This window comes from Carlito syrichta, unplaced genomic scaffold (assembly GCF_000164805.1).
Source record: "Carlito syrichta isolate Samal-C Ts95f unplaced genomic scaffold, Tarsius_syrichta-2.0.1 Scaffold90612, whole genome shotgun sequence".
NCBI lineage: Eukaryota > Metazoa > Chordata > Mammalia > Primates > Tarsiidae > Carlito > Carlito syrichta.
In genome coordinates, this window is record NW_007034708.1 from 74,578 (window position 1) to 100,661 (window position 26,084).

General features: G+C 38.5%; 1 protein-coding gene across 5 annotated transcripts in view; it reads left to right on the top strand.

The window, feature by feature from the left end:
• The window catches only part of AFDN (afadin, adherens junction formation factor), a 107,142-nt gene that overhangs the window by 37,721 nt on the left and 43,337 nt on the right, over nucleotides 1-26,084 (top strand). For 4 of the 5 annotated variants that reach the window (XM_021712568.1, XM_021712574.1, XM_021712575.1 and 1 more), the window contains 10 exons: nucleotides 2,766-2,884; nucleotides 7,572-7,633; nucleotides 7,739-7,944; nucleotides 10,546-10,691; nucleotides 10,978-11,072; nucleotides 11,498-11,763; nucleotides 14,089-14,232; nucleotides 15,792-15,990; nucleotides 20,118-20,221; nucleotides 22,184-22,270. In XM_021712568.1, coding sequence (XP_021568243.1) covers nucleotides 2,766-2,884; nucleotides 7,572-7,633; nucleotides 7,739-7,944; nucleotides 10,546-10,691; nucleotides 10,978-11,072; nucleotides 11,498-11,763; nucleotides 14,089-14,232; nucleotides 15,792-15,990; nucleotides 20,118-20,221; nucleotides 22,184-22,270 — 1,428 coding nt within the window. Of the gene's footprint in view, nucleotides 1-2,765; nucleotides 2,885-7,571; nucleotides 7,634-7,738; nucleotides 7,945-9,778; nucleotides 9,800-10,545; nucleotides 10,692-10,977; nucleotides 11,073-11,497; nucleotides 11,764-14,088; nucleotides 14,233-15,791; nucleotides 15,991-20,117; nucleotides 20,222-22,183; nucleotides 22,271-26,084 lie in introns of all 5 variants that reach the window. The other variant, XM_021712571.1, reaches the window with a different exon arrangement.

Sequence of the window (26,084 nt, forward strand, 5' to 3'; positions counted from 1 at the left end):
AACCTCTCATCACCCTCTCCCTGCCTTCCCCCAGCCCTTCTCCAGCTCTTTCCCTTCCTTCTTCCTACCCTCTCCTGGCTGTCTGTCTTTCTCCTCATGTTTTAAAAACTTCTCCCTGCCCTCCCCCAAACCTCTCGTCACCCTCTCCCTGCCTTCCCCCTGCCCTCTCCCTACCTTCCCCCTGCCCTCTCCCTGCCTTCCCCCTGCCCTCTCCCTGCCCTTCCCCCGCCCTCTCCCCTGCTTTCTCCCTGCCCTCTCCCTGCCCTCCAACCCTTTCCCTGGCCTCCCCAACCCTCTCCCTGTCCCAGTCCAAGTCTCTCCCTGCCCTCCCCAGCTCTCTCCCTGACCTTCTCCAACCCTTTCCCTGCCCTCCTCCAGCCCTTCTCCAGCTCTTTCCCTTCCTTCTTTCTACCCTCTCCTGGCTGTCTGTCTTTCTCCTCATGTTTTAAAAATGTAAATTAGATTCTGTTACTGTGCTGGTGGTTTCTCATCTCTACTAGTAGTCTTCATCCTGGCTTGTGCAGTCCCTTGTCACCTGAGCCTACCTCCCTCCTGGTGTGTCTCATCTGGCCACTGCTATGCTGCTGACTTTGTCCCAGGGGACTTTGGTTCTGTACTCCCACCTGCCTCTTTTCACCTGGAAGTTTTTCTTGCTCTGGTGTGTTTGCTCCTGTCCTTGATTTTCACAAGACCAACCTTCTGGTCTCAGACTCAGCTTAAAGCTATGTTTTTGAAGAGGTTATCCTCCAAGATGCTGTCACTGTCACAGTACCTTCTTACATTCTCTGTGCAGTCTTTATTGCCATGTGATGCTACTCCTGTTTGCTGATTGACTGTATAGTGAACTCTGAAAGCAGGCTCTTGCTTTCTATGTTGCTGCTGTATTTCTAGTGTTTAGAGAAGTGCCCACTGCATAGGAGAGTTGTGGGAAACATCACATGGGTAATTGAACGAATAAGTATTCTTGGAACCAAATAGAACTGTCCTTATAAACTTTTTTAAAAAAAAATAAAAATGTATAAGCTACACAGAAGACTTGGTAAATGGAGGGGAAAAAACAATGAGAATCCTTCATTCACAATTTATAGTTGACCCTTGGCAGTAACATTTTGATGGATCCTTTTCTAAGCTCTTTATACATGTGTCTGTGTGCTCATTTATTCTTTTTAATGCAATTGGACATATTTCTCTCTCCAAACACACCTTTCCTGCTCTCTTCAACTGTTATTTTATGAGCATTTCTTAAGCACTTAAAAGTCATTTAAAAACAAACTAAGCCGGGCTTGGTGGCTCAGCCTGTAATCCCACGCCTTTGGGAGGCTGAGGTGAGTGGATTGCTTGAGCCCGTGGGTTCGAGACCCGCCTGGACAGCGAGACCTCATCTCTACAATAAATCAAAAAATCAGCCGGGCGTGGTAGCGCATGTCTGTAATTCCAGCTCCTTGGAAGGCTGAGGCGGAAGGATCGCCGGAGCCCAGCAGGTCGAGGGTGTGGTGGCCGGGAGCAGCTACTGTACTCCAGTCTGGGTGACAGAGTGAGACTCCAAGTCAAATACATAAATAAATAAAAATAAAAATAAAAACAAACTAAAACTAGTTTGTAGTATGCAAACATATATACATACCATAATTTAATTATCCCTTGCTTATTCCTAGTCATTTATAACAATTTTTTATAGTCTAAGTAGTATTGCCATCCACTGACCAACAATTCCATTTCTATAAATGTGTCTTATGGAAGTAGTCATATATATATGAATATATATATTTACAAGCACATTTGTCATGGCATGCTATACTGATGAATATTTTTAGAAATGTGTTAAAGCATTGGCTTATGGAAGTATGATAAATAGACAACCAAGTCTTCTGTAGCCATTACAAGTCTGTAGAATAAAAATAATTGATATTGTAAGATATTTACAGCATCTGAAAAGGACTATTTTTGCAAAGTAGGTTGTATTGTCCCATTCATGGAAAATATGAAATACTGGAAAGATACATGCAACACAATAATAATCTCTAAGTGGTAAGATAATGATTTTTATTTACACTCAATTTCCACAGTAAACAGCTATAATAAGGTATTTTACATAATATTTTCACTACAGTAAAATTTCATTATATACAATTTTTTGATTCTATTCTTATGATTTTTCTTAGTATAGGTAACTTATTCTTTTTACCTGCCTACAAATGCCATACAAATGGTTAGAAATGTATACTGTTTAGAAGTCCTTAAATATACTGTATTGGTGGGTTACCACATTATATGTGCTTTTCCCCATGTTGGTTAAGGACAAGAAAAAAACCAGTTCTGTACTGAATTCATTAGGTATTGAGCTATAATGAGTCGGTTTCTTAAACTAGTAAATGAAAAAGGGACCTAGCTTTTCATAGTATACACATTTTCTCATTTCTTACCTTGATTTAAAAAAAAACTTTTGGGAGCAACATCACTCTCATTAACATACTTTTTGTAAAATCGTTGTGTGTATATCCCCCTTTTGCATGCCTGCATTTTCAGGCCTACTTCCAGCTCTTTGACAATGAAAGTGGTTGTGTGTTGTAGTACTCTTTTACTGCCAGTGTATCAGGCACGCCCCTGTGGACAGAGTGTCCTCAGCATTGCTCTGTTGTTTTCTGGTCTGTGCTCTCGCCTTCTCTGCTTGGTGGTCCTGCCTCTGATCTCTGCCTGCAGCACTGAGTGTCAAACTTGGTTGGTCTATGTGGTGGTGTAATCATACTGTGCCTTTTCTTGCATAGAGTACCACGAGACTGGACAGCGACAGAATGTCATCTGCCTCAAGCACAGCCGAGCGAGGGATGGTGAAGCCAATGATCAGAGTGGAGCAGCAGCCGGACTATCGCAGGCAAGAAAGCAGGTAGGAAATATTTCATTCTTTAATTGTGAAAAAAGAAGCAGAAGTTTTCTGAAAGAGGGGTTTGTGACCTTTTAGATTGTTAGCAATAACATTTTAGGAGTATTTCCTTTCTGTGTTATTGAATGGGGAAAAAATGCTTTATCAATAATTGTGTGTTTCACTTATATGCCACAGTGTTATCAAGTTGAAATAGGCACATTGAATTAAAATGCTGAAATTTAAAATTTGCTACTTTTTAAAAACATAGGGAGAAAGGGAGATTTTATAGGATTTTAATACTTGATAATTTTCATATTTAGAAAAATCTGGTCATTTCACCAGTTCCTAGAAGTCTTCATATGTTTAAAAATATGTAAGAATACAAATGATTTTGAAATAGAGATTTTAAGAATTGTGGAGTGCCATATTATCATGTTTTATGCTCTGATGTGATGTTTTCTTCTGTTGAAATAATGGAGGATGAATTATTGTTTTCTTCTGTCATTGTTTTTGCCTAGTTTTTCTGGGCAGAAAACTTCTGCTCTTTGTTACTTTTTTTCCACTTTTGAATATGTATCACCTTAATAAATTAATTTTATTTATTTGTGACCTCTAAAATGGTTTAAATGGAGCAAATTAATATCAGTGCCTTAAATATGGGAATTAATAACATGAAAGCTTCCAATTGCTGCCTGGTGTGACACTGCAGCATGATTTGGTGTTGAACATTTCTGCTCCAGAGCTCCAGATAGACTCAGACAGAAATCGTTTTGGAAATACATTCGGACTTTGATGAGGTTCTTGTGATCAGCAGCGAAACTGAGGCATTCCTTCTTTGGGGATCTTCAGACTTTTTCTGTTACCTGTTAAAGATCAGTAACCGAGGCCGCCCTTACTCAGGGTCCCCCATCTGTTCAGCCACAGGTGATGAAGACACAGGCCTTCAATTTTCCAGCTTCCAGCAGAGGGCGCTGTACACTGCAAGATTTAATACCATGCATTGCAGTAATTAATTGATGAGTAATTAATTAATAAGGGAATCCCACTTTTACTGTGGACTTTTTGGTGCTTAAGGTTCTTATGTAAGATTTTTGTGGGCAGTGTGAAATTTTATTTCATAATAATGAATAGCTTACTTTCTGTGTTTGTACTTGTTTTTGGTGGTGTGTTATAGAATACTGTGGTAAACTAGTATTGTAAGGAGTACTTCTAGGTATTTACAAGGTAGTTGAAGAGTATGAATCATAATTCTTAGCTCAAATATTTGAATGAGTGACAGTCCACTTGGGGAAGGGGCAAGATCAATTAGGATGGATACTCTTAGGATATGCAAAGTTAATGATTAACAAATGTATGTAGTTGATAGTATGCTAATCTAGTGTCAGAATAGCCAGATGGTTAATTGTATGTCAGAAATGGCTTTTATAAGCATATATTTTAAATAAAATTTTTGCAAGGTAAGATTAGTTTGCTTTGCAAAGACTTATTAAAGATTTTATTTTATTCATAGGTATCTTACTTTGTTGTTATTAAGACAGTGATAAAAACAAGTGAACTTTTTTCCCCATTCTTATTCTATTCTGACTCTGTTTATCATATATAACATGTTGAAATAAGCAATACCAGATTTAATTCATGCGCTTATAGAAAAATTTAAGTCTCTTTAAACAAGTTTAAAATACTAATTTTAGTCAAGAAAATAAGTCCCTTTGAATTATGGGAGAGACTATTAATTATCACTGAGTTTCTTTTTCTGATTTCAAAGACGTTTTAAACTCCTTTTACCAGATTTGTTTCAAAAAAAAAAATTTGAAGCCGGGCTCGGTGGCTCAGGCTGTAATCCCACGCCTTTGGGAGGCTGAGGTGAGTGGATTGCCTGAACCCGAGGGTTCGAGACCTGCCTGGGCAACTTGGCGAGACCTCATCTCTACAATAAAACAAAAATCAGCCGGGCGTGGTAGTGCACGCCTGTAATTCTGGCTACTCAGAAGGCTGAGGCAGAAGGATCGCCGGAGCCCAGCAGGTCAAGGCTGCCGTGGCCGGGAGCAGCCACTGCACTCCAGTCTGGGCGACAGAATGAGAATCCAGCTAAAAAAAAAAAAAAAAAAAAAAAATGTGGTAAAGTGCATTCAGGTTCACTTTAAAGGATATTAAATTAAAGTAACTGCTTATCTGCCATCTTAGATGTTTGTAAACATGGGAGTATAAGGGCGGCATGATAAAATAATTGAGCATTAAATTTATTTTTAATTTTAAAGATGTCGAGGACAATTCAGGATTAGATATACAAGTGGCCATCAAACAGGTAAAGTTTGGGCCTCCGTTTGGTCCCCACTTTGCCTGGTTTGAGATCAGGTACCCTTACTGATATTGTGTCCCTCTTACACACCCCAGCCATATCCCACTACTTTCTTATAATATTATGGCAAATGTTCAGGGTCCACTTATGAGTGAGAACATGGTACTCTGTTCTTTGTTTCTATGGTAGATCACTGAGAATGATAGACTCTAAATCTATCCAAGTTGCTACAAAGTCCAAGGTGTCCTTCTTTATGACTGCATAATATTCCATTGTGTATGTATACCACATTTTTTTCATCCAGTTCAGTTTTGATGGGCAGCACCATTGGTTCTATGTTTTGCTATTGTGAATAGTGCTGCAATAAACATGTGTGTGCGGGTGTCTTTTTTGTAGAATGATTTGAGTTCCTCGGGGTATATTCCCAGTAGGGGAATTGCTGGGTCATATATATGGAAGGTCAATGTCTAGTTCTTTTAGAAATTGCCACACTGCTTTTGAGCATTTAAATTATATTGTTTATAAGAGCATCTTTGGTTTCCTAAGTGGTCATGTTAAATCATTAAATCATAGGTTGGATAATAAATTTTGAAGCATATAATTTGATGAAAAGAAGATTTTTGGTCTTGCTTTGACTTTATTAAACTGTGTTAACTCACATTATATTCTTTTATCTTTATTCATCTTTTGGAGCATGGAGAAGATGAGGATGGAAGGAAGAGAACTATTTATTTAAACTGTGTTGAAAAAATTTATTAGCCAGTCTGTATACTAGTATACATCTGTAATCATCATGTTACTCTTTTATATTTTTTTGAAGAATTTTTTAATTATTACTTGTAGTAACTTAATTAATGAGTGAACCAGCAATTCCAAGTAGTAAATTCTGGTAGTTCATTACCAGTTGTCTAAGATTAATAGACTGAAGTTGCTGATGAAATGACTTTCCTTTAAGAAACTAATGAGTTTTTCCGATTTAAATGTTCTAGTAACTGTGTCGCCTTTCCATTGCACCAGATATAAAGATTTATGTGAATAAATATTGACCTCAGTTTGCTTTTAAGACAATATCTAACTCAGTAGATGTTTTCATCCCAATGTAAAGTCATTATAATCACCACTATTTAATTTCCAGTTAAGTGTTCAGAAAGGCAGTGCATTTGTTCTCTGGCCTTTGCTGTCTATTTTAATTTTCTTATTTTTTCAAGACAGAGTTTTTGAGAATTCTTCCTGATCATCTTTGTTAAAGTTTAACTAAAATAATAAAGGTGTTGAAATGTTGGAAGCTAATCCCTTGCCTATGTGTTTGGTTATTATGGTAATAATTACATGGCTTAAAGTTCTAATCACATGTCTAAGTGAACGAGCATTTAAACTGAACATTATTCATTGAGAAAAGTATAAATCTATTAAGATAAGGAGATCTAAACTGGTTTTGTAATTATTTATCTTACGCCTTTTAGAAAGTCTGTGCCTAGCAATCGACTCTCAAAATGTTTTTAAACTATGGTCACAACACAAGATTATATTTACATTGTGCTCTGGTGGACACAGATACACACATAAATGTATATATTCACGTGGAAAAGGAGATTCATAAAACAGTGTTCATTATGTGTTTCCAGTGGGTAGTAACTTACTGTTGGAAGAATTTTTTTTTTATAACAATAGAAATAACCTAACCTTCAAATGAATTTGATCTGAATACCTAGAGATATATAAACATTAACACAGTGTGACACAATGTCACTTAGTAATGTTCTAAATGTTAGAAAGTGCTCAGAATGGTAGAAAGTACCTGGAATTGATGTGACCTTAAGAAAAGATGTGAGTAGAATGGCTGTTTTTTTTTTCTTTTCTTTTCTTAAGGCATGTATTACTGTGAGCATTGACAAATTATATACTGAATGGCTGAAGGAAACTTTCTGTGGTTATCTTGTCTAACCTATGTCAGTAGAGAATGACGAAAGTCTCAGAAAGCTTTTCTCTTTCAGTGTAACAACTCAGTTTCAAACTTAGGATGGTTTAGTTTTTCTTTATGTCTCTTGGGTTTTTGTCACTGTTACCTGAGCCATAGCTGTAGCAGGTGCATGACAGCCTGATCTCTGTACTAGACATGAAGTGTTCATTAATAATCTAGCATCGTGTCAGATCTATTCTCATGGTGGAGGTATATACCACGAGGAACTAATCTTCTGTGGGAAGTTGTGATAAGATTGCTCCCAATACATCCATCTGCATATCTGAATAGATTATATATGAAAACAAGGGATTGTGCTGTTTTACTGTTGAGTAACTGAAAAATTTATACAGAGATTTTAAAAGTAGTTGCAGAAAGCTACACTGGTTGTCAGTGATACTGTTAGCCATGTAGCCTTACTTTAATCCATGTCATCTTTCTTCCTTTAGAACACAGGATGCTTCAGGGCCTGAACTGATACTACCTGCAAGCATTGAATTCAGGGAAAGTTGTAAGTAATTTTCGATTCCATTGGTAATGAATTTTTTCTTGATCCATTTTTCTCCATCTGATTTCCATGTTTTGTTTTTCCTTCTTTTTTGAAATCTTTTCACAGCTGAAGATTCATTTTTATCTGCCATCATAAATTATACTAATAGCTCTACAGTCCATTTTAAGTTATCCCCTACATATGTATTATATATGGCATGCCGGTATGTATTGTCCAGCCAGTACAGACCTGATATCAGTCCCACTGAGCGCACTCACAAAGTCATTGCAATAGTCAACAAGATGGTGAGCATGATGGAAGGAGTCATTCAGGTAAGCTCCGGCTTGGAAAACTATGCTAACCCAAATAATTTGGCAGTAATTTTTAAAGCGTTTTTTTAGCGCTTCTTTCTTGGTTACATGTCTGACTCTAAAGATTTTTTTCTAAAATAAAAGCTAATGTAAATAGAATAGAAAAGTGTATAACTTTAAAAAGTTGGAGGAAATGTAAGATTTTTTTTCTATTTTTTTCTTATAAACTTCAAAGTAAATGAAGATAACTGTGTTTGTGGTAACGTAATGACCATGAAAAAGATCCTTAAATCTGCAGTAGTGGTTGTGAGAGAAAGTGTTTAGACTACTGTGGGTCTTCTTAGAATTTTTCTTTAAATAATTTTTTGAGATGAAATTCACATAAAGTTAATCATTTTGAAGTGAACAGTTCAGTAGCATTTAGTGCATTCACAGTGTTCTGCAATCACCCACCCCTATCTGGTTTTGAAACATCTCCATCACTCCAGAGTGAAAGCCCTTTTCCATTAAGCAGCTTCTGCAGTTCTTTCCTTCCCTAGTTCCTGACCTCCACCTTCTAAGAATTTTTTAATGGTTATACAAAGGTACTTGCTCTTTTATAATGAGCCTACTATGGTGTTGGCAGTAGTGGACTTTTTTGGATGGCATGTATAAGTATAATGGACATCATGACATACTTCTCACTTAAAATGAAATCATTTTGTAAACCCGTTGAGAATTTCAGAATATAAGGGTATTCTGTTGGTAGGATGGTTTGATTCCTTTAACTCTTTATCAGCAGTTGATGAAATTGGCATAGCAATTTTTCATGTTTACAGATAATTATAACACTTAATCTTTAAAGTCCTTAAAAATAAGCTTGCATATTTTAAAAAATTATTAAGTAATTTCCAATGCCATTATGTGATGTTAAGTGACATGGTTAGATGGTTTGGTTGTTTTTCTCCTGGCAGGATAGTTTGAGGAAAACTAAGGTGATCTTTGAATTCCCTCAGAATTGTTTTAAAAAGGCCAAAAATTTTCAAGAAATGTTTCTTTCATGTTTGGATGATGAGTATGAGTTTGATGGGTTATGATAGGACATAGATAAAAGGGAAAGTCATTTTATTTGGATACCATTTTGTTACTCCCATATCATCATTTTATAAACAAACATGGATTTCCTTTTCAGTTGTCATTCAAAGCCATTGTCTGTCTTCTATCATGTTTGGATTTCTAAAGCCTATTTCAAATTGTGAAACACTTGTCGTCAAACTACCTTTGGTAGCCTTTTTCTTACTGATGTGAATAGTCAGGGAAATCACTATGATCAAAACAAGTCTTTTAAACCTAAGATTTAGGTTTAGTTTCAGTAGAAAAGAATTATGGTAGTGAATAGCTTAAATTCTACTTTTCAAAAATTCTCAGCTTTTATTTTGATTGTTTCTGTTGATCTTTCCTGCCTCTTTTATTCTCAGTAATTAGTTAATTCAGAGGAATGGACTCTCATATACCTTAATGTAGTAAGCACATGATTATCATGAAAAGACATTTAGAAGTCCTTCCTTTATAAGTCTTATAAAGAAATCAGTATGTTCATGTGTGTTTATTATAGCATCATCTTTTAAGGTAGACTCAATAAAAATTCACTTAGTTATTGTGCCAGTGTTAAGAACAGAAAACTCCTTTAGGTTATATTCTTCCAAAGCTGCTTCAGAACCATAAGTGAAAATGTAATTTGGGAATAACATAACTAAATGTTGTACCTTCATGTCGTACCTTCATATTAGTGTTTTGATTTTTTTAAACTATCATGATTGTTTACAAGTTTCTTTCTCTCGTTCTGCTTGATTTCCCTTCGTCTGTTTTTCTCCAGGAAGTAGACCAGGTTGACCAGGTAGGACATCTTGCTGGGAGTCGATCCTAGCTGTGTTGCTTAGCCAAGTTTCTCATGCTGCTCCCATGTCAAATACAGTACTACAACAGCTGGACTGAACAGCGCATAACACTCATTCAGCAACTGAGACATGCAGTACTAAAATCCTTTTGACTGTGCAACCTTTATCAGCATTTCATGATTTCTGCTTAATGCACTTTAGTGTGGATATGAAATGACAAAAGTTCTGTTTCTTCTCTTTATTATTTATCCTTGGTTCCTATTCTTTGGATCTCATCTGAGGTTGCCTGGCCTGCACATGTGGTCGGGAGAGGATGTGATAGATCAGTACTTGATACTGAGTTGCATGGTGTCCAAACCGGTGACTACAAGTATCAGGGTGGCTGTGGGTAACCATGGATACATGTGTGTATACTGCACAGATTACCAGATAATGCACAATCTACAATTTGATGTTATGTTATTTGGTATCCCCACTTCTCCACTGATTCCACCCATAAATTGTAGCTAACTAAATCCGTATGACTATGTACACGAATCCTAAGAAATAGTTGCAGTGGTTATTTACTTCCCATTGCTGTGTGTGCACCCAAATTCCTTTGCAAATATCTGGTATCTGTGGTAAATACCTTGGTGAAAATGGGAAGGTACTGGTCTATCTTCAGCAGCTTTTCAAGAGCATTCCTTTTTATTTTTATGATTTTTGTGTGTTCTGTGTTGCTTATGGAAATGTGTTCTGTCTACAGAAACAGAAGAATATTGCAGGGGCACTTGCCTTCTGGATGGCAAATGCATCTGAACTTCTCAACTTCATTAAGCAGGACCGAGACCTTAGTCGAATCACATTGGATGCCCAGGATGTTTTAGCACACTTGGTTCAGATGGCATTTAAGTAAGGAACACATTTTTTAAGATGACACTGTTCTACAAATAATTAATTTTAAAGGTTTATATTTAATTGAATATGGATGAGTATCAAGCATAAATATGTATGTGCAAGATGTATCGACTTAATACTGAATTCAGTGAGCTATATGTCAAGAATGCTGACAGTAAAACTTGTATTTTTTAAAATGGAAAATATTTCTAAAGTGTCCATATTATTTTGCATTTGATACCATACCTGACAGTAGCAGTGTGTCATGCTGAGATTATTTAAATTGTGTTTGTATCTTCAGATACTTGGTTCACTGTCTTCAATCGGAACTTAATAATTACATGCCAGCCTTTCTGGATGACCCTGAAGAGAATAGTCTACAAAGACCAAAAATAGGTTAGGATGTTCTTTGACTCCTTCCGTCTTTCCCTCTTTCTTCACATCTGACTTTATTTTAATGTTTACTATTTGTAAGGGGTATTTTTTAAAAATGAGATGTTCTGTTGAGTTTGGCAGTCTTCAAAATAATATGTTTTCATTACTGTCTGTTTTGTTTATGAATAGTTCTCATTTTGGTGTGTCATGCTGGTCATACTAAAAAAGTCTTCTAGAGTGAACTTAAAATCATAAGTGTAATTAGTCAATAACCATATATGGTTTAAGGCCATGTCACTGTTTCATATTTGAATGAAATTGGTATTTTTATAATGATTAAACAGCAATTATTACCATATCTACTGTTATCAACATGTATTGCAAACTCAAAGAGTTCTTCTTGGATGATATTCTGGTGCCCTTGCTTTCTCATCCTGTCTGAGCAGATGATGTGCTACACACGCTCACAGGAGCCATGTCTTTGCTGCGACGCTGCAGAGTCAACGCTGCCCTGACCATCCAGCTCTTCTCTCAACTCTTCCACTTTATCAATATGTGGCTGTTCAACAGATTGGTGACTGACCCAGATTCAGGACTGTGCTCTCACTACTGGGGTGCAATTATCCGTCAGCAGCTGGGCCATATTGAAGCCTGGGCTGAGAAGCAGGGGCTGGAGCTGGCAGCAGACTGCCATCTCAGCAGGATTGTACAGGTGTGCTGCTCCCCATCCCCACAGTTCATGTGCTTTGTGGTCAAAGTATCTGATGTTAAGTGGGCACAGCTTGGATGCAGCCAGACCCCAATACCCTTCTTTTGGGGTTTTTAATATGTACAAATAATGACAATACTGATGTATTAGTACCTAGCTGCCGAAACAAAGTACACATTGTTTTTACACTGTATCAATGGTTTGTCATAATTTTTACAGAATAAGTGTAAGAGAATGACTGCTATAGGTGCATACTTACTGTCTGAATAAGTGTAAGAAAATCATCGCTTGTATACACATGAACATTCTGAGTCAGGAATAATGGTGATGCCTGGCGACCACAGCTTGTCTACCTGGGTGACTTTCTGATAGTTTAAAGTACACAAACATTGTTTCATGCACACAATTAATTAAAATATATAGAACTACCTTCATGGTGTATGCATAAGGTATGTATGAAACAAATGAATTGCATATTTAGACTTGGGTTCCATCCTGAGATCTCTCACTGTATATGCAGATTTTCTAAAATTGGAAAATATTCCAAATCTGAAAACTTCTGGCCTTCCACATTTCGGATAAGAGATTCTCAATGGGCACCAAAAACTGAATGGCTCAACAACTGTCTCTGGCTCTGGAAGCTAGAAGCTGAAATCAAGGTGACAGCAGGGTTCAGTCCTTCTAGGCTCCGAAGAAAGGATCCCGCCTCCAGCTTCTGGTTATTTGCATGCAGTACATAGCATCCTTGACCTGTAGATGCATCATCCCAATCTCAGCCTTTATTTTCACATGACATTCTCCTTATTTGCAGGTGTTAAATGTCTGCTTTATATAAGGTCACCATCATGTTAGACCTACTGATCTCTTTTGAACTTGATTACTCTTGTAAAGATGCTATCTCTACAAAAGATCACATTCTGAGGTTTAGGAATTATATCCTCATATGTTGGGAATCTAGCATATAAGAATTTTAGGGAACACAGTTCTTCTCAAGACAAGTGGTAACCAATGGAATATAAATACCCTTAAAGGGTCCTTTATATTGAGATCTGTAAAGTGAATTTTAGAAAACTTGATACTGAAAGATACCAATTTAAAAACGGATAGTAATTAACTCTGAAGAATACAAAGTCATATCATATTCTAATGGCCTAATGAGCTCTGAGGGAAGTTTTTGGATATTGAAGACTAGGAACTGGTGTTTTATAATTAAATGAGTCACCTACAGCCTCACAACCTAGGACTTTGTTTTTTATTATAGTGTATGCCTTTTTTCTTGATTTCTTAATCTCTTCTAAAGAGATTTAGAATAGAGAGAGCAGTCAGCTAGTTTTCAAAAGTCATGACAATGAAACTATTTAGACATTAGTAACTGGTAATCTGAATGGTCATGCAAATGTTTTAACTTTCACAGAGCATTCTTACAATGTTTTATGAACATAAATAATTAATAATTGAATCTAATTACACATGCATGTTTTAATAAAATTAAGATGGCATCTAAAAACTTTGCAAGACAGTGTTTTTAGTTCTATTTAATGTATATAATTAACATTAATAGAAGTCTGGAACATCCTATATTTCAAAAATAGCCCTTCCAGAAATATCTTGTGGATTACCTACCAGCAGCTTGACTGCCCTTTTCTACAAAATAGTGAAAAGTGAATCACCTTATATTAAATAGTATAGCGTTGGAACCAATATTTTATTATAATGATATTTGGCTTGTAATGGAATTTTGAACATTGAGGAACTTATTTATGACAAAAAAAATCAAAATTTTATCTTATGTTATTCTAACATGTGGTAACATGTGAAATAGTCACTGACATGTATTGCTGATTCATTGATACATGTTGTGCAATAGTAATTCTGACGTCTTCCACCTGGTGTTTTTCTATTCGAGCAGACAATGCTGCCCTGTTTTCTTCCTCCCACATTAATAATAAGTCATTTATTGTCCAGTTTTTTGTTTGAATAAGATGTGGAAGAACTCACTTATGATTCCTGAAAACCAACATCTCAGCTGACTGATTATATCTCAGTATACAGTTCATCTCTTTATTTGCATTTTCATGATTTGAGTGGAAAACTACAAGGAAACATACATTTTTGAAAAATCGGTGCTGGCATAAGTTTATCCTGTATAGTCACCAGCAACCTCCTTATGCCCCCTTTGTGAGGACGTTGAAGTGGTTTGCTAGATTTACGATGTCCCCTCAGAGGGCTAAATTAGCAAGTTGTCATAGTTTTACAGATACTACATAAAGTATATTTATGAAATACTTTTAAATCATGATATTTCGTGTCATTTATTCTTTTAAATAGGCAACCACTTTGCTTACCATGGATAAGTATGCACCCGATGACATTCCAAATATAAACAGCACCTGTTTTAAGTTAAATTCACTACAACTTCAAGCCTTATTACAAAACTATCACTGTGCACCTGATGAGCCTTTTATCCCAACGGTAAGTGAGTATTGCCACATTACCACACAGTGTGGGACATGCTTGCACAGGGAAATTTGGATTAAAAAAAGCGAAAGGAACTCTTTTTATTAAGTTAGCTTATTTAGTAAGCTTATAGAATCATTTTGCTGTTAATATTTAAGTTACAATTCAGTGCAAGAAGCAGAAACTACAGAAGCATTTTAGGTAGAAGGAGATTTTATTCAGGGAACTAGGTTGTTGGAAAATCCTTAGAAGGGCTGGAAGAGAGGAGATTAAGAGGCTGTTGGACTGTTGCGCTCCAGTGCACATTGTTGTGACTGAGCACCAGAGAACCACAGCTGCTGCATCAACAGCCACAAGATACCCTTCTCACGCTAGCTGATGTAAGAGGTTCACGATGGGTAAAATTCCATCCAATCCAGAATGGAGCTGGGAGTTTTTGCGTGTCTGCCTCTCACTAGAAGTTACAGAGGGTGAGAAATCCAGTCCATAATGTCTACCACCACTGACTGTTTACAATGAGAGAAGTGCTGTGAAAACCTCACATTGCAATTAAATGTGTGTCCACAGAATTATGCAAAATAAGTGGATGGACGGATTGACCTTTATTGAGTTTATGCCAATGAAAGACATGTACAAAATAGGTAGAAGTTGGAAATCACCAAATTGAAAGTACAGCGTATAAATAAATCCTGTATATCTTCATATAAAGGATTACTACCTGCAGTGAGGAAGAATGAATTACAATTACCCATCACAGCCTGGATGAATATTGTGACATAATTGGCACAAAAGAAACCCTAAGCAAAGTATGTGGTTCCATCTGTGTGCATTTCAGGAACTGACAAAACTACTCTGTGATGTTAGAAGCCTGGATGGCCACTCCCTTTGGGGAAGAGGGGGTAGGAGAGGGATGGGGATGTACAGGGGCTGCTCAGGTGATGATATCCTGTCTCTTGAATGGAAGTGGAAATGGTGGTGGAGCTGGTGAATTTGCTTCATTGAGCTATAGAATTAGAATTTGTGAACTTTCCTCTGAGTGGTTTGTATATGAATAAAAAGTTTTTAAACAAAAATCACCCATAAACCCACAATTCAGAAATAACTTTTATATATTGATACATTGCCAAACAGGGACAAATAGTGCCTAGTAGATATTTTATTTTTTCCTGCTTTTAATATTTAACGTTGTGTGGACTTCCCCTTATACTGTTAAACATTCCACAAAAACATCTTTATTAACAACTGAAAATGAATTGTGTGAGGAAAAAAAAGATTTCTTTGGAAAAGAAGAACTACTTTTTTCTTGTGATTGAACAGTTTTATTTAAAGCTACAAATTACTAAAAATTGATAATTAAAATCTTGGTTTGTTCGTAGAATATGTGCACCTTGCTTGTGGGTTGTTGCCTTAGAAGACTGATGTCAAGTATAGCAATGCTTCTGCTTTACTTGCATGCCCCTGCATCTGGATGTGTGAGCTGTGCTACAAGGATCAAATGGGCTTTGTGGCATCGTTGGTCACTTATACCAGTCACTGAGCATCTCTTTTTAATTTTGCATTTGTTTTCCAAACAGGATCTTATAGAAAATGTAGTGGCTGTTGCTGAAAACACTGCTGATGAGCTGGCCCGCAGTGATGGGAGGGATGTGCAGCTGGAGGAGGACCCTGACCTGCAGCTGCCTTTTCTTTTGCCAGAAGATGGCTATTCTTGTGATGTTGTCAGAAGTATTCCAAACGGTTTACAAGAATTTTTAGACCCTCTGTGCCAGAGAGGTAAATATTGGTCACATGTCTGAGTCTGAGCTGTGACCCCAGTGGAAGTGAGCATTTGAGTCATCGTCCACCTCCTGGACAGTCCACTCATGTGGGAGTGCACCCCTGTGCCTCCTGGGGAAGTCTGTATTCCACTGATTTGGAGAAACACTTCATGGTGACACAGGGTCAGAAGTGTCCAGACACAGCCCTCATGGGTGTGTTGTGACCCCACAGTAAGCACTCGCTCTGTCCACTTGGTGCCATGGTTACAGTTTCTGCCTGGACCTTTTATTACTCCTCTCTCTTCCTGGTATTTTATGAGTCTAGTAGGCCGATTCATTCTCTTAAAACAAAATTGTAAACTTCTTGTTGGTACCAGCACAGCAGAGTACTTAAGAGCAGCACAGGCTTTGGAAACAGACTGCTTGAGTTCTAAACCCAATTCTATCACTTACGAGCAGTGCTGCCTTGCTACTGTGGGCGGGTTACTTCTGTGCCTCAGTTTTTCATCTGGGCGGGTTACTTCTGTGCCTCAGTTTTTCATGTTAACATTACCTAGCTAAGAGATTGCTGTGAGGACTGAATGGGCCGCCCATGGAGCATATAGAGCAATGGCACAGAGTGAGTGTGTGTAAGTGCTTGGTGGCTGTGGCTACTGCCACCGTGCCAAATTGACACATGCTCGTGTGCTGATTAAACCCAAACTCCGGCATGTGTTGTGCTTATATATAGTCCTTTTGCATGAAAGGTTTCAAAGCATTGCACAATCTGTGCACAACTCATTTCTCTGGTTTTGTTTTGTAACCTTTGCTGTGTTTTCTTGTTGAGGTATATTGATTATTTCTAACGTATAAGCTTTTGAAAACACCATGATTATTTCTAACGTATAAGCTTTTGAATTAGACCAGATTTTAGTCCCATCTTACTACTTTTTTGTAAAGTGGAGAACAGCTCAGAAGAGTAGAAAAATAGACCCAAAATATAGGAATTTCTATGAACAAATACAAGTAATAATAGTAGAGAAGTTAAGGTTTTATGCTCATAGGCATATGAACTGGGTGAATATGATTTTTAACTTTGGTGACTATTTAACTCACCACAGTAAATAAGTTTTTATGTCTTCAGAGGCATCTTCAAAGTTTTTGATAGCTTAAAAAACTCATTTTACAAAGGCTACTTCTAATGAAATGTGTTTGTGAAACATCCAGCACTGGAGCCTTCCCAGGTGCTCAGTGATCAGTGCCATCCTCAAAGAAGCAGAGCCCACAGTGGGGCTTGGCAGGGGTGAGGTCTCTTAGGAACCCACAGGATGAAGGGCAGGAGCAGGAGTAGGCAGGGAGAGCCGTCAGTCCGGGTAGAGGTTGCATCTGTGACACTTGTGACCAGGTGAGGTAAGGAGGATGGCTAGCCTACAGTGCAAGTCTGAGGAATGGAGTGGACCCAAGATGGCCCCTGGAGATGAGTTCTGTGCTCTGTCATGATCTGGGAAAAGCCTCCCAGCACATGGTGGTGAATCCAGAGGCAGCCGTACATCTGCCATGCAGCAGGCACCTGGCTGCTACAGGACTGCTTAGAGGTGTCCTTCCAGGCTGCCATGTCTTAGCATTTCACAAGCCACAGCCAGCTGTCTTTTCTAGATGCGTCCCACGCAACGAGGTGCTTACGGCACTTGCCATCTCACCCCAGTTCCCCATTCTTCTGTTGAAGCCTACATATTGCCATGGATCTTAAAATCAAGGTTTGTGTATGGCTCTCTCCAAGTGACTCTTCCCCCGTCACCTATAGGAGTAAGATAAACTGTGAGCATGATATCCCCTCCAGCCTTACTTTCCTACCTTGAAATGTGTACACTGTATAGACTATTAATACTGAGCTGTGTATTGTGTTTCCATGTTGGTACATTTGTTACAACCTTACTCCTGCTGTTGGACTTACACATTTTTATTTTCTTAATTTCAATCGAATATCTTTTTATCTAGATAACCTCTGCATCTTTCTAGCACTTAACATGCTTCCCCAGGAGCAATTCTTATGTTACTAGCTTCTGTTTTTGCACCAGTTGCATTGTGCTGTCTGTCCCCCATGTTGAGTGTGGGTCCCTAGATCCTGGGCTGGACTGGCTACACTTTCTCTATTTCCAAGCATCTCACGTGGACCTTACAAATAAGCATGCAGGGAGACTAACTAACTAGCATTTTGTGGATGTGTATAATTTATAGTGTGCACACAGTTGCCAGTTTTGGAATATATGCCATAGAGTAGATGCTTGCCAGGTTGGAAATAGTGAGCTCTTGACTTGATGATGAAGTTTTCTTCATGACTTCCCTGTAGGCTCTCTTGAGTGATTAATTTTAGGACATATGTGCTATTTTGTCATGGTCTTGGCATCACCACATTATTTCATATGCTGGATGATTGGATATGCAGCTTTGTATGCAGATACCTTTTAAAGACTCACAAAGAACCGAGTGTCTTCTTTATGCCATTAGTGTTTTTAATTCTACACACTCAATTCTTTGCAAGCTGATTAAAGAATTAATTTGTTGTGCTCAATGTATGTTCCTTATTTTCTTCATACAATACAGTTTTGTGAGAGAAGGCTTTACAGCCAGCCTAGACTCATACCTGGTCTGAGATGCATTCCTTAAGCAATAAAGGAAAATTTCTGTTTGTGTATGGCCCAGAACTTGTTATAGAAACCTGGCATTTGAAAAAATAGGGAAATAATTTACTATTGTTGAAATTTAAAATTACAAAAAATTTGTGAATTCCCTAAAATATGGGAAAGAGAAGCAAGTTACAGATTATATATTAATACAACTGGACTGAAACAGTGATTTAAAAAAGAAAAGATAAAATTAAGTAAACTTACTTTATATTCTTATTTTTACTGAGTATGTTTTTGATACCTCCTTTTCCCTATACCACAAATAATTTCATAATTACAGTTAAATAGAACAGTCAAAACTAACAGTCAGAATTATCCTCACTGATGAAACACTAGAATGGGATGAGACTGTTAGCTATTGCCAGCGAAGATTCCTCGCCATTCTGCAGGGTTGGGACTAGTTGAGACTTGGTGAAAAGCTGCACTGTGCCTGGCACACAGGACACCCTTGAGGAGTGTTAACTGCTCGTAGTGAGAGGAAGGTGACAGCTCTGGAAAGCACGTAACAAGAACTGTGCAAGGCCTGTGTGAAAGGGCTTGGCCAAAAAAATCACTAGAAACAAAATAAGTTTTGACTGGATGAAGGATGACATACATACTTTGAATTGAGAGGCTTAGTTTTTAAAAAAATGTCATTTGTCCCTGATGAAAATATCAGAGATATTCTTTAAAACTTTGTAAATATGAGAAGAGGTCCCAGAAGTGTAGTATAAACCATCTGATATCTTGAATGCAAGTCTTTGAACCTGGAGTCTGATGTGGTAGGTAGATACCCAGTGGTAGTTTTCTTTTTGGTTCTCTCCCTCTTTTTTTTTCCTTTGCAAGTAGGTCTTTTGAATGTCATTACAGATATCTTAGTCAAATGGATTCAACAATTCTGCAAGGAAGTAATGAAAAGGGAATTCAATAATTTCTTTTTATTTTTTTTTGAGTTGGAGTCTCTTTCGCCCAGACTGGAGTGCAGTAGCCGCTCCCAGCCACCGCAACCTCGACCTGCTGGGCTCTGGCGGTCCTTCCGCCTCAGCTTTCCAAGTAGCTGAACTACAGGCGCGCGCTACCACGCCCGGCTAATTTTTTGATTTATTGTAGAGATGAGGTCTCGCCAAGTTGCCCAGGCGGGTCTCGAACCCGCGGGCTCAGGCAATCCACTCAGCTCAGCCTCCCAAGGCGCCAGATGACAGGCTGAGCCACTGAGCCCAGCTCAATAATTTCTTACAGAAGTAAGGGATTCAGAAGGGGGAATCAGTTTCACTTTTCTTCTTGGTGCTGCAATTCTCTGGGCCAAAAAATATATATATAATTTTAAATGTCTGATAATCCCATTTTCAATGGGGGAAATAAAGGTATAGAGTAAGAAAAAGAAATACTGTCATTAGATATTATGCAATCCATAATTTATCATGCTTCCCTTGTTGACGTCAGTTATCTTGACGTGGTGTGCTTTTTCAGTTTTATAATTTGCTTGTTTCCTCCTTAGGATTTTGCAGGCTAATTCCTCACACACGTTCACCAGGTACTTGGACAATATATTTTGAAGGTGCAGATTATGAAAGTCACCTTCTGCGTGAGAACACAGAACTGGCAAGTATTTTGAGGATGCTAGACAAGCGAAGTGAAACGTATTCCTAACATGAAGATTTGATGCAAAGCATTCCTTTCTTAGCTGTACGTTGTTGTGATAGGAACATTTGAAAGTCACCTTTAAGTACTGATTTTCCCAGGCCATGTCAATACATTTTCATCTTTAAGCAAAGGTACTTTTTAAAATAAGGAACACTTGTGCTCACTGTTAGACCAGTCTTAATATATGTTCTAAAACATATTAATATGATAGCTGTAACAGATTTTGTTAGAAAAGTCAGTTTTCTTGGCAGAAATATTTTTTTCATTTATATAGTTTATTCTTTCTTAAGTATTTATCAAGTCATTGACTAACATTTTATTTTTTGAAAAAGTACTAAATTCCAGTATTTCCCAGTTTATATATGTTAAGAACAATTTTGCATCGCTTCATATAGAGTTTTAAACACAAAAAAAGATTTTTTTGTATATTAAATTTAAAGTGTTTAATTTATTTTGACCTCTAGCTTACTTTATTGTTTATTTATTTTTGAGTCAGGCTCTTGGTTTGTCATCAAGTCTGGAGGGCAATAGCATGATCACAGCTTACCGCAGCCTTGACCTCCTGGGCTCAGGCTATCCTTCCACCTCAGTCTCCCAAGTAGCTGGAACTACAGATGTTTGCCATCACACCCAACTAATATTTTATTTATTTATTTTTTTTATAGAAGTGAGATCTTGCTATATTGCCTAGGTTGGTCTCGAACTCCTGGGCTCAAGCAGTCTTCCTGCCTTGGCCTCCCAGAGTGCTGGGGTTACAGACGTGAGCCACCATGCCCAGCCTTGATTTCTACCTTACTTTAGATTTAGATTTGAGCACTTTTCATAGCCATCACCAAAAAATGAATTAATTGATGATTGGTCTGTTACACCTAATATATGATCATATTTAACTACTGATAAAGTGAATATCCTAATACTTTTTATTGACTTTTTGCAATTTGTCAAATCCCAAATAACAGCAGCAACTTTTGATTACCAGATTTTATGGGGGAAAAAAGTGCCTTCTTAGACGGATTCACTGATTCTTCATCTTTTTAGTTTATTCTCAGATTCCTCAGTTGATTTCAGGTCTTAATTTTTCAAAAAAATTCTAGTGTCATCTAATTTTGTTTATTTTTCTTCATTAAAAACTCATGTGTATAATTACCACTTCTTGACAGTATGCCTTCATGCTTTTGTCTTTAATTAGTTAAGTCCTCTCTTCGTGTGTATGCACTGTTCATTTTTTTCTGATTTTTGTTTACTCTTTGGCATATTAAGTATGACATGTATGTAACATGTAACTTCAATGGGTAATTTCACTTGCTTGTTTTTATGAGTCTGTTCAAGAGCTGGCTTGCCTTATTGGGCTGTAACTTAGTCACCTCAAGCTTATTACTCCACCAAGTGGGCTTCTTTTAATAACAAAGCGCTTTGAATACCGTTGCATGAGTCCTGCAGCTGCCTTAATGTTGCCATTTGAAATTAAATAATTATTGCTTTTTTTATTTTTTGCTGTCCACCTCATAGACAGTGTAAAATAAGTTTAAACTTCTTCTTGGGGGGTGAGGGGTAAGCCTGGTAATTTTTTTGAATGGTGATAAACTAAAAAATGGATTTTATCTTTATGATCAGATTTTCAATCTGATAGCAAGTTTATGTTTTATAAACCAAATTTTTCAAATAACATGTAAATACCATTTATAACTAGATTCATTTTTTACATGTGAGTCAAGAGTAGCAATATTTAGTGTACCAGATTAAAACATGAAGAGTGTTTATATTAATTGACTTAATTTTACTCTTTCTTTTCCCACTATTTTGTTCTCTATCCCCATTTACTACAGTGAATATGACTGACTAGCTCATGAGTATTCTAACTACTTGGAAGCACTTTTTATGACTTTAGTAATAAAATAAACCTTTGTTTTCATTCTTTAGGCTCAGCCTCTGAGGAAAGAACCTGAAATAATCACTGTGACCCTAAAAAAGCAGAATGGAATGGGCCTTAGCATTGTTGCAGCCAAGGTAGGACAGAAGTAGTGGTGTGAGAGCTGTTTCTTCATTCTTGAAACATCGTGTCAGGAGTTGGTCAGAGGCAGGCATGTGCAAGCACTTCCCCGCCTATGTGGAAAGTGCACGTTCCATTCTGTTTCCTGTGGGGAGGAATGGGGCTGCGTGAATGAAGCCAGTGTGCTCGTTGGCTTGGTTAGTTGAGGGATGATCTTCTGCTCTGAGAATGTAGCTTGAGTGGGTGATAACTTGAGATTGAGCAGATGTTGCTCAGAAGGGAGCAGTTAAAGGCACAGTCAGAACCTGCTTAGCACAGCGGGGAAGCCAACATTGGCATGGTAAGGAACTGCGTAGTGGAAATGGCACAGGGCTGTCACCTCATCACAGTGGAACACTAGACACTCTTCTCAGACCTCGGTGCACCTGGCATCACTAGGGGCCTTGGGATGCTGGCAGGTTTCTGACACTGGACCTCAGGTTTTCCCTTCCCTGCTGTGAAGTGGAACCCAGGAAATGACACTCCTCACCTAGGCTGAGTGTGGTTCTGACAAGTACTGACCACTGGGCCACCCTCCACAACACTTTGGAGCTGAATCCTTCACCTACTAGCCTGGGGCAGGAAATTTAAAACAACACCTATCTTTTCTTTTGGTTGAAAGAAATGAATGCTGTGACTCCTAAAGTTGCTGAGTCTGAGCCTCTTCAAGTCTGTTTGCTATAATGAATTTTCACTCTATATAAGATTCAGATATTTTTCATGGAACAAACTTTTTAGGTAATATTCAATAACTAATATTTCAGTTGACATTCCTGATACTTTGCTTAGGATAGCACTTTGCTAACTAAAATTTTTATCTGTGGTTCTCTCTCTAGGGAATATATGAAAAGCTTATGAATATTAATATGCTGTCATGATAGAAGTGCCTTCTGAAGTGCATGCTGTTAGTGTGCTTTGAGAAATATTTTCAAATTGATAATAGTCAAAAATTTCAATATTTGAAACCCTGTTATTCCCATTGCTAAGGGACCTGTGGTGTACGTGTGTGTGTGAGAGAGAGTCAGAGTCCTTCTCTGTTGCCCAGGCTGAAGTGCGGAGTACAGTGGCACGATTGTGACTCACCACAGCCTCCAACTCCTAGGCTCAGGCAATCCTCCTACTTCAGCCTCTTGAGGAGCTGGGACTACAGGCGCATGCCACCACGCCTGGCTAATTTTTTGTTTGTTTTTTTTGTTTCCTTGTCAAGATAAGTTCTTGCCATGTTGCCCAGGCTGGTCTTGAACTCCTAGGCTCAAGCCATCCTCCTGCTTCAGCTTCCTGAGAAACTGGTACTACAGGTGCATAATGCCACAGCAGGCTAGTTTTTAATTTTATTTACTTGTAGAGATGAAGTCTTTCTATGTTGCCCAGGCTAGTCTTGAACTCCTGGTGTCAAGCAATCTTCCTGCCTTTGCCTCCCAAAGTGTTTGGATTACAGACATGAGCCACCACACCTGGTGACCTGTGATTTTTAAAAGTTTAATTGCACTAAAGTCTTTTTCCCCTCAGTCCATCTAATTTGTGAAGGGTTCATTTAAAATGAGGGTATGGGATAGACCATGAGGTTTGCATTGCACTGAACAAATGCAGAAGTGTGAGAAAAGGTGTTGAGGTTGTGGCTCTTAACTGAAGACCAGACGATGAGCTCAGAGATAGTCCAGCAGGTGGGCAGGCTCTTCCTAGCTGGGGTCTTCACCCCTTCCTTGCCCTCATGCTGCTGCTGACGCAAGCAAGACTGTGTGTCATGCTTTCCAAGGACTTGCTACAGCCCTCGCTATCTTCTAGTCAGGACCTGTCACGGCTGGTACTTGATCACTGGGAACTTGGCGTCTTTCCTCCTAGACTGGCGGCATGTCATCTTCTTTGTGTATCCCTGTCGCTAACAGTCTCTGGCATGTGGTAGGCAATACAAAACAAAAAGTACTGAAAAAAATAGGTAACTAATAACAGTTTAAAAAAAAAAAAGGAGTGGGCATTTGATTTGCTGTCATGGATGTTTAATCTTGGAAGTTAGTTTATTTAATATAAGTTTACCAACTATATTAACAAAACTCTCACTGAGTTTACTGTGAGGAAAATTTGATATCCATAATCTTAGCCATAACCAGACAAAAGCCTATGAAACAATACGTGATTAAGATCCAGTATAAATATCATAAAACTTTACATTTGAGAGAAAGGGGTTGAGAAGATTAATGACAGTTTCAGCAGTTGTGGAGGGCATCAAGGAAGAAATGGAATTTCAGTTAGTCTAGAACAAAAGGAATTGGAAAAAGGAATAACAGAGTGATCTAGTGGGTAGAGTGATAGCACAAGAGGATAGGACGGAACATGCAAGTCTCAGGCACACCATATTTGGATAAAGTGAGACCTGTGTGATTAGGGAGAATTGAGTAAGACGGGCAGTGCTTAGTTCTAAAACTCTTGATTGACAGGTTGAAGAGTCTGTACTCTATCTTGTAGGCACTACAAAGAAATGAAGAGTTTGTGACAAAAGTGGAATATGGTGAAACTGACATTTAAGGCTAATTTATCTGGGCAAGGTGTACAGGATGAGTCAGAAGAACCTGGGCTAAAGGTGGGCATCTGTTTCAGAGTCCACAGAAAGAGCTTGAACCCTTACAGAGTGTGGGTCAGACGGGTTCTGTAGGACACAGCAGGCTGCCTCTCAGCAACCACTTAGGTAGAGGGTAGTTCAGGACCCCTCAGCCCGCCAGAATTCCTGCTTACTCCTGCATGGTGAGGGTTGTGTTCTTGGGCTGTTGTGGTGTCATGGACCTATGGCTCAGAACATTCAGAGATGTGAAAGAGGAGACTGTTGTGGTGTCATGGACCTATGGCTCAGAACATTCAGAGATGTGAAAGAGGAGACGTCAGCCATGGTGCTGTCGCCTGTTTGCTTACCTACTGAATCACTATTTTCAGGGAAAATTTTTGATTAAAAAATGACTCTTTCACACTCAGACGTATGAGGAAAATTTAACCTCCATATTTTCTGTTAATGTTTATACTATAATCTTATTTCAGATACCCATCTTGCTTGAGATTTCAGGAGTGTGGGAATGGGAGCCTCCATCAGAGTTTCTATCATTTCCAGCTTAAAAAAAAAGACAAAAAACCTCGTTCAATACAAAATGATGTTTTCTGTAGTTTCAAGTGTGACTTGTGCAGCATTGAGGATTTTCTCTCTGGTCTCATGTCCTGGTATGTGAAGGGAGGAAGGAGTGGAGCGGTGGCTTCACTTGGGCACTTCCTGCCCTCTCTTGGATGTCCTTGGATCTCTGGTGTTTTGTCTCTGAATGCTGACCTCTGTCCTCACCAGGCAGCCAGGTGTCAGGTGGACCATTAGGACAGCAAGCCAGACTGCAAGTCAACGGAATCTCTGTTCAGTTATTGCAGCAGCACAGGCAGGAGGCCAGAGAAAAGCCCCCAGGGTCAGAGTGCAAGTCAGATGAGTGGACAAGTAGAATCTTTTCAGAAGGCACTGCCTGTATGACCCAGGGAGGGAGAGGGAAGGGGTAAAAAAGGAGTCAGTAGGAGACGGTGCTGCTGCCCAGGCCAGGGTGCAGATCCCAGGGCAAGCTGGGGTGCTGTACATGACCAAAGTCTCCTGCACCTTCCTCCAGAGACCCTGGTGCTTGACCCTGGTGCTTCAGAGGCCTGAACCTGGGGGGCCGGTACTGCTTGAACTGATTCCAACTGGCCTCTGCCTATCTGTACATCCATGCTGCTGCCCACACTTGTTCTAACTCTAGATCCTTGCACTTGGCTTCTTCTTCCAGCCCCAGACTC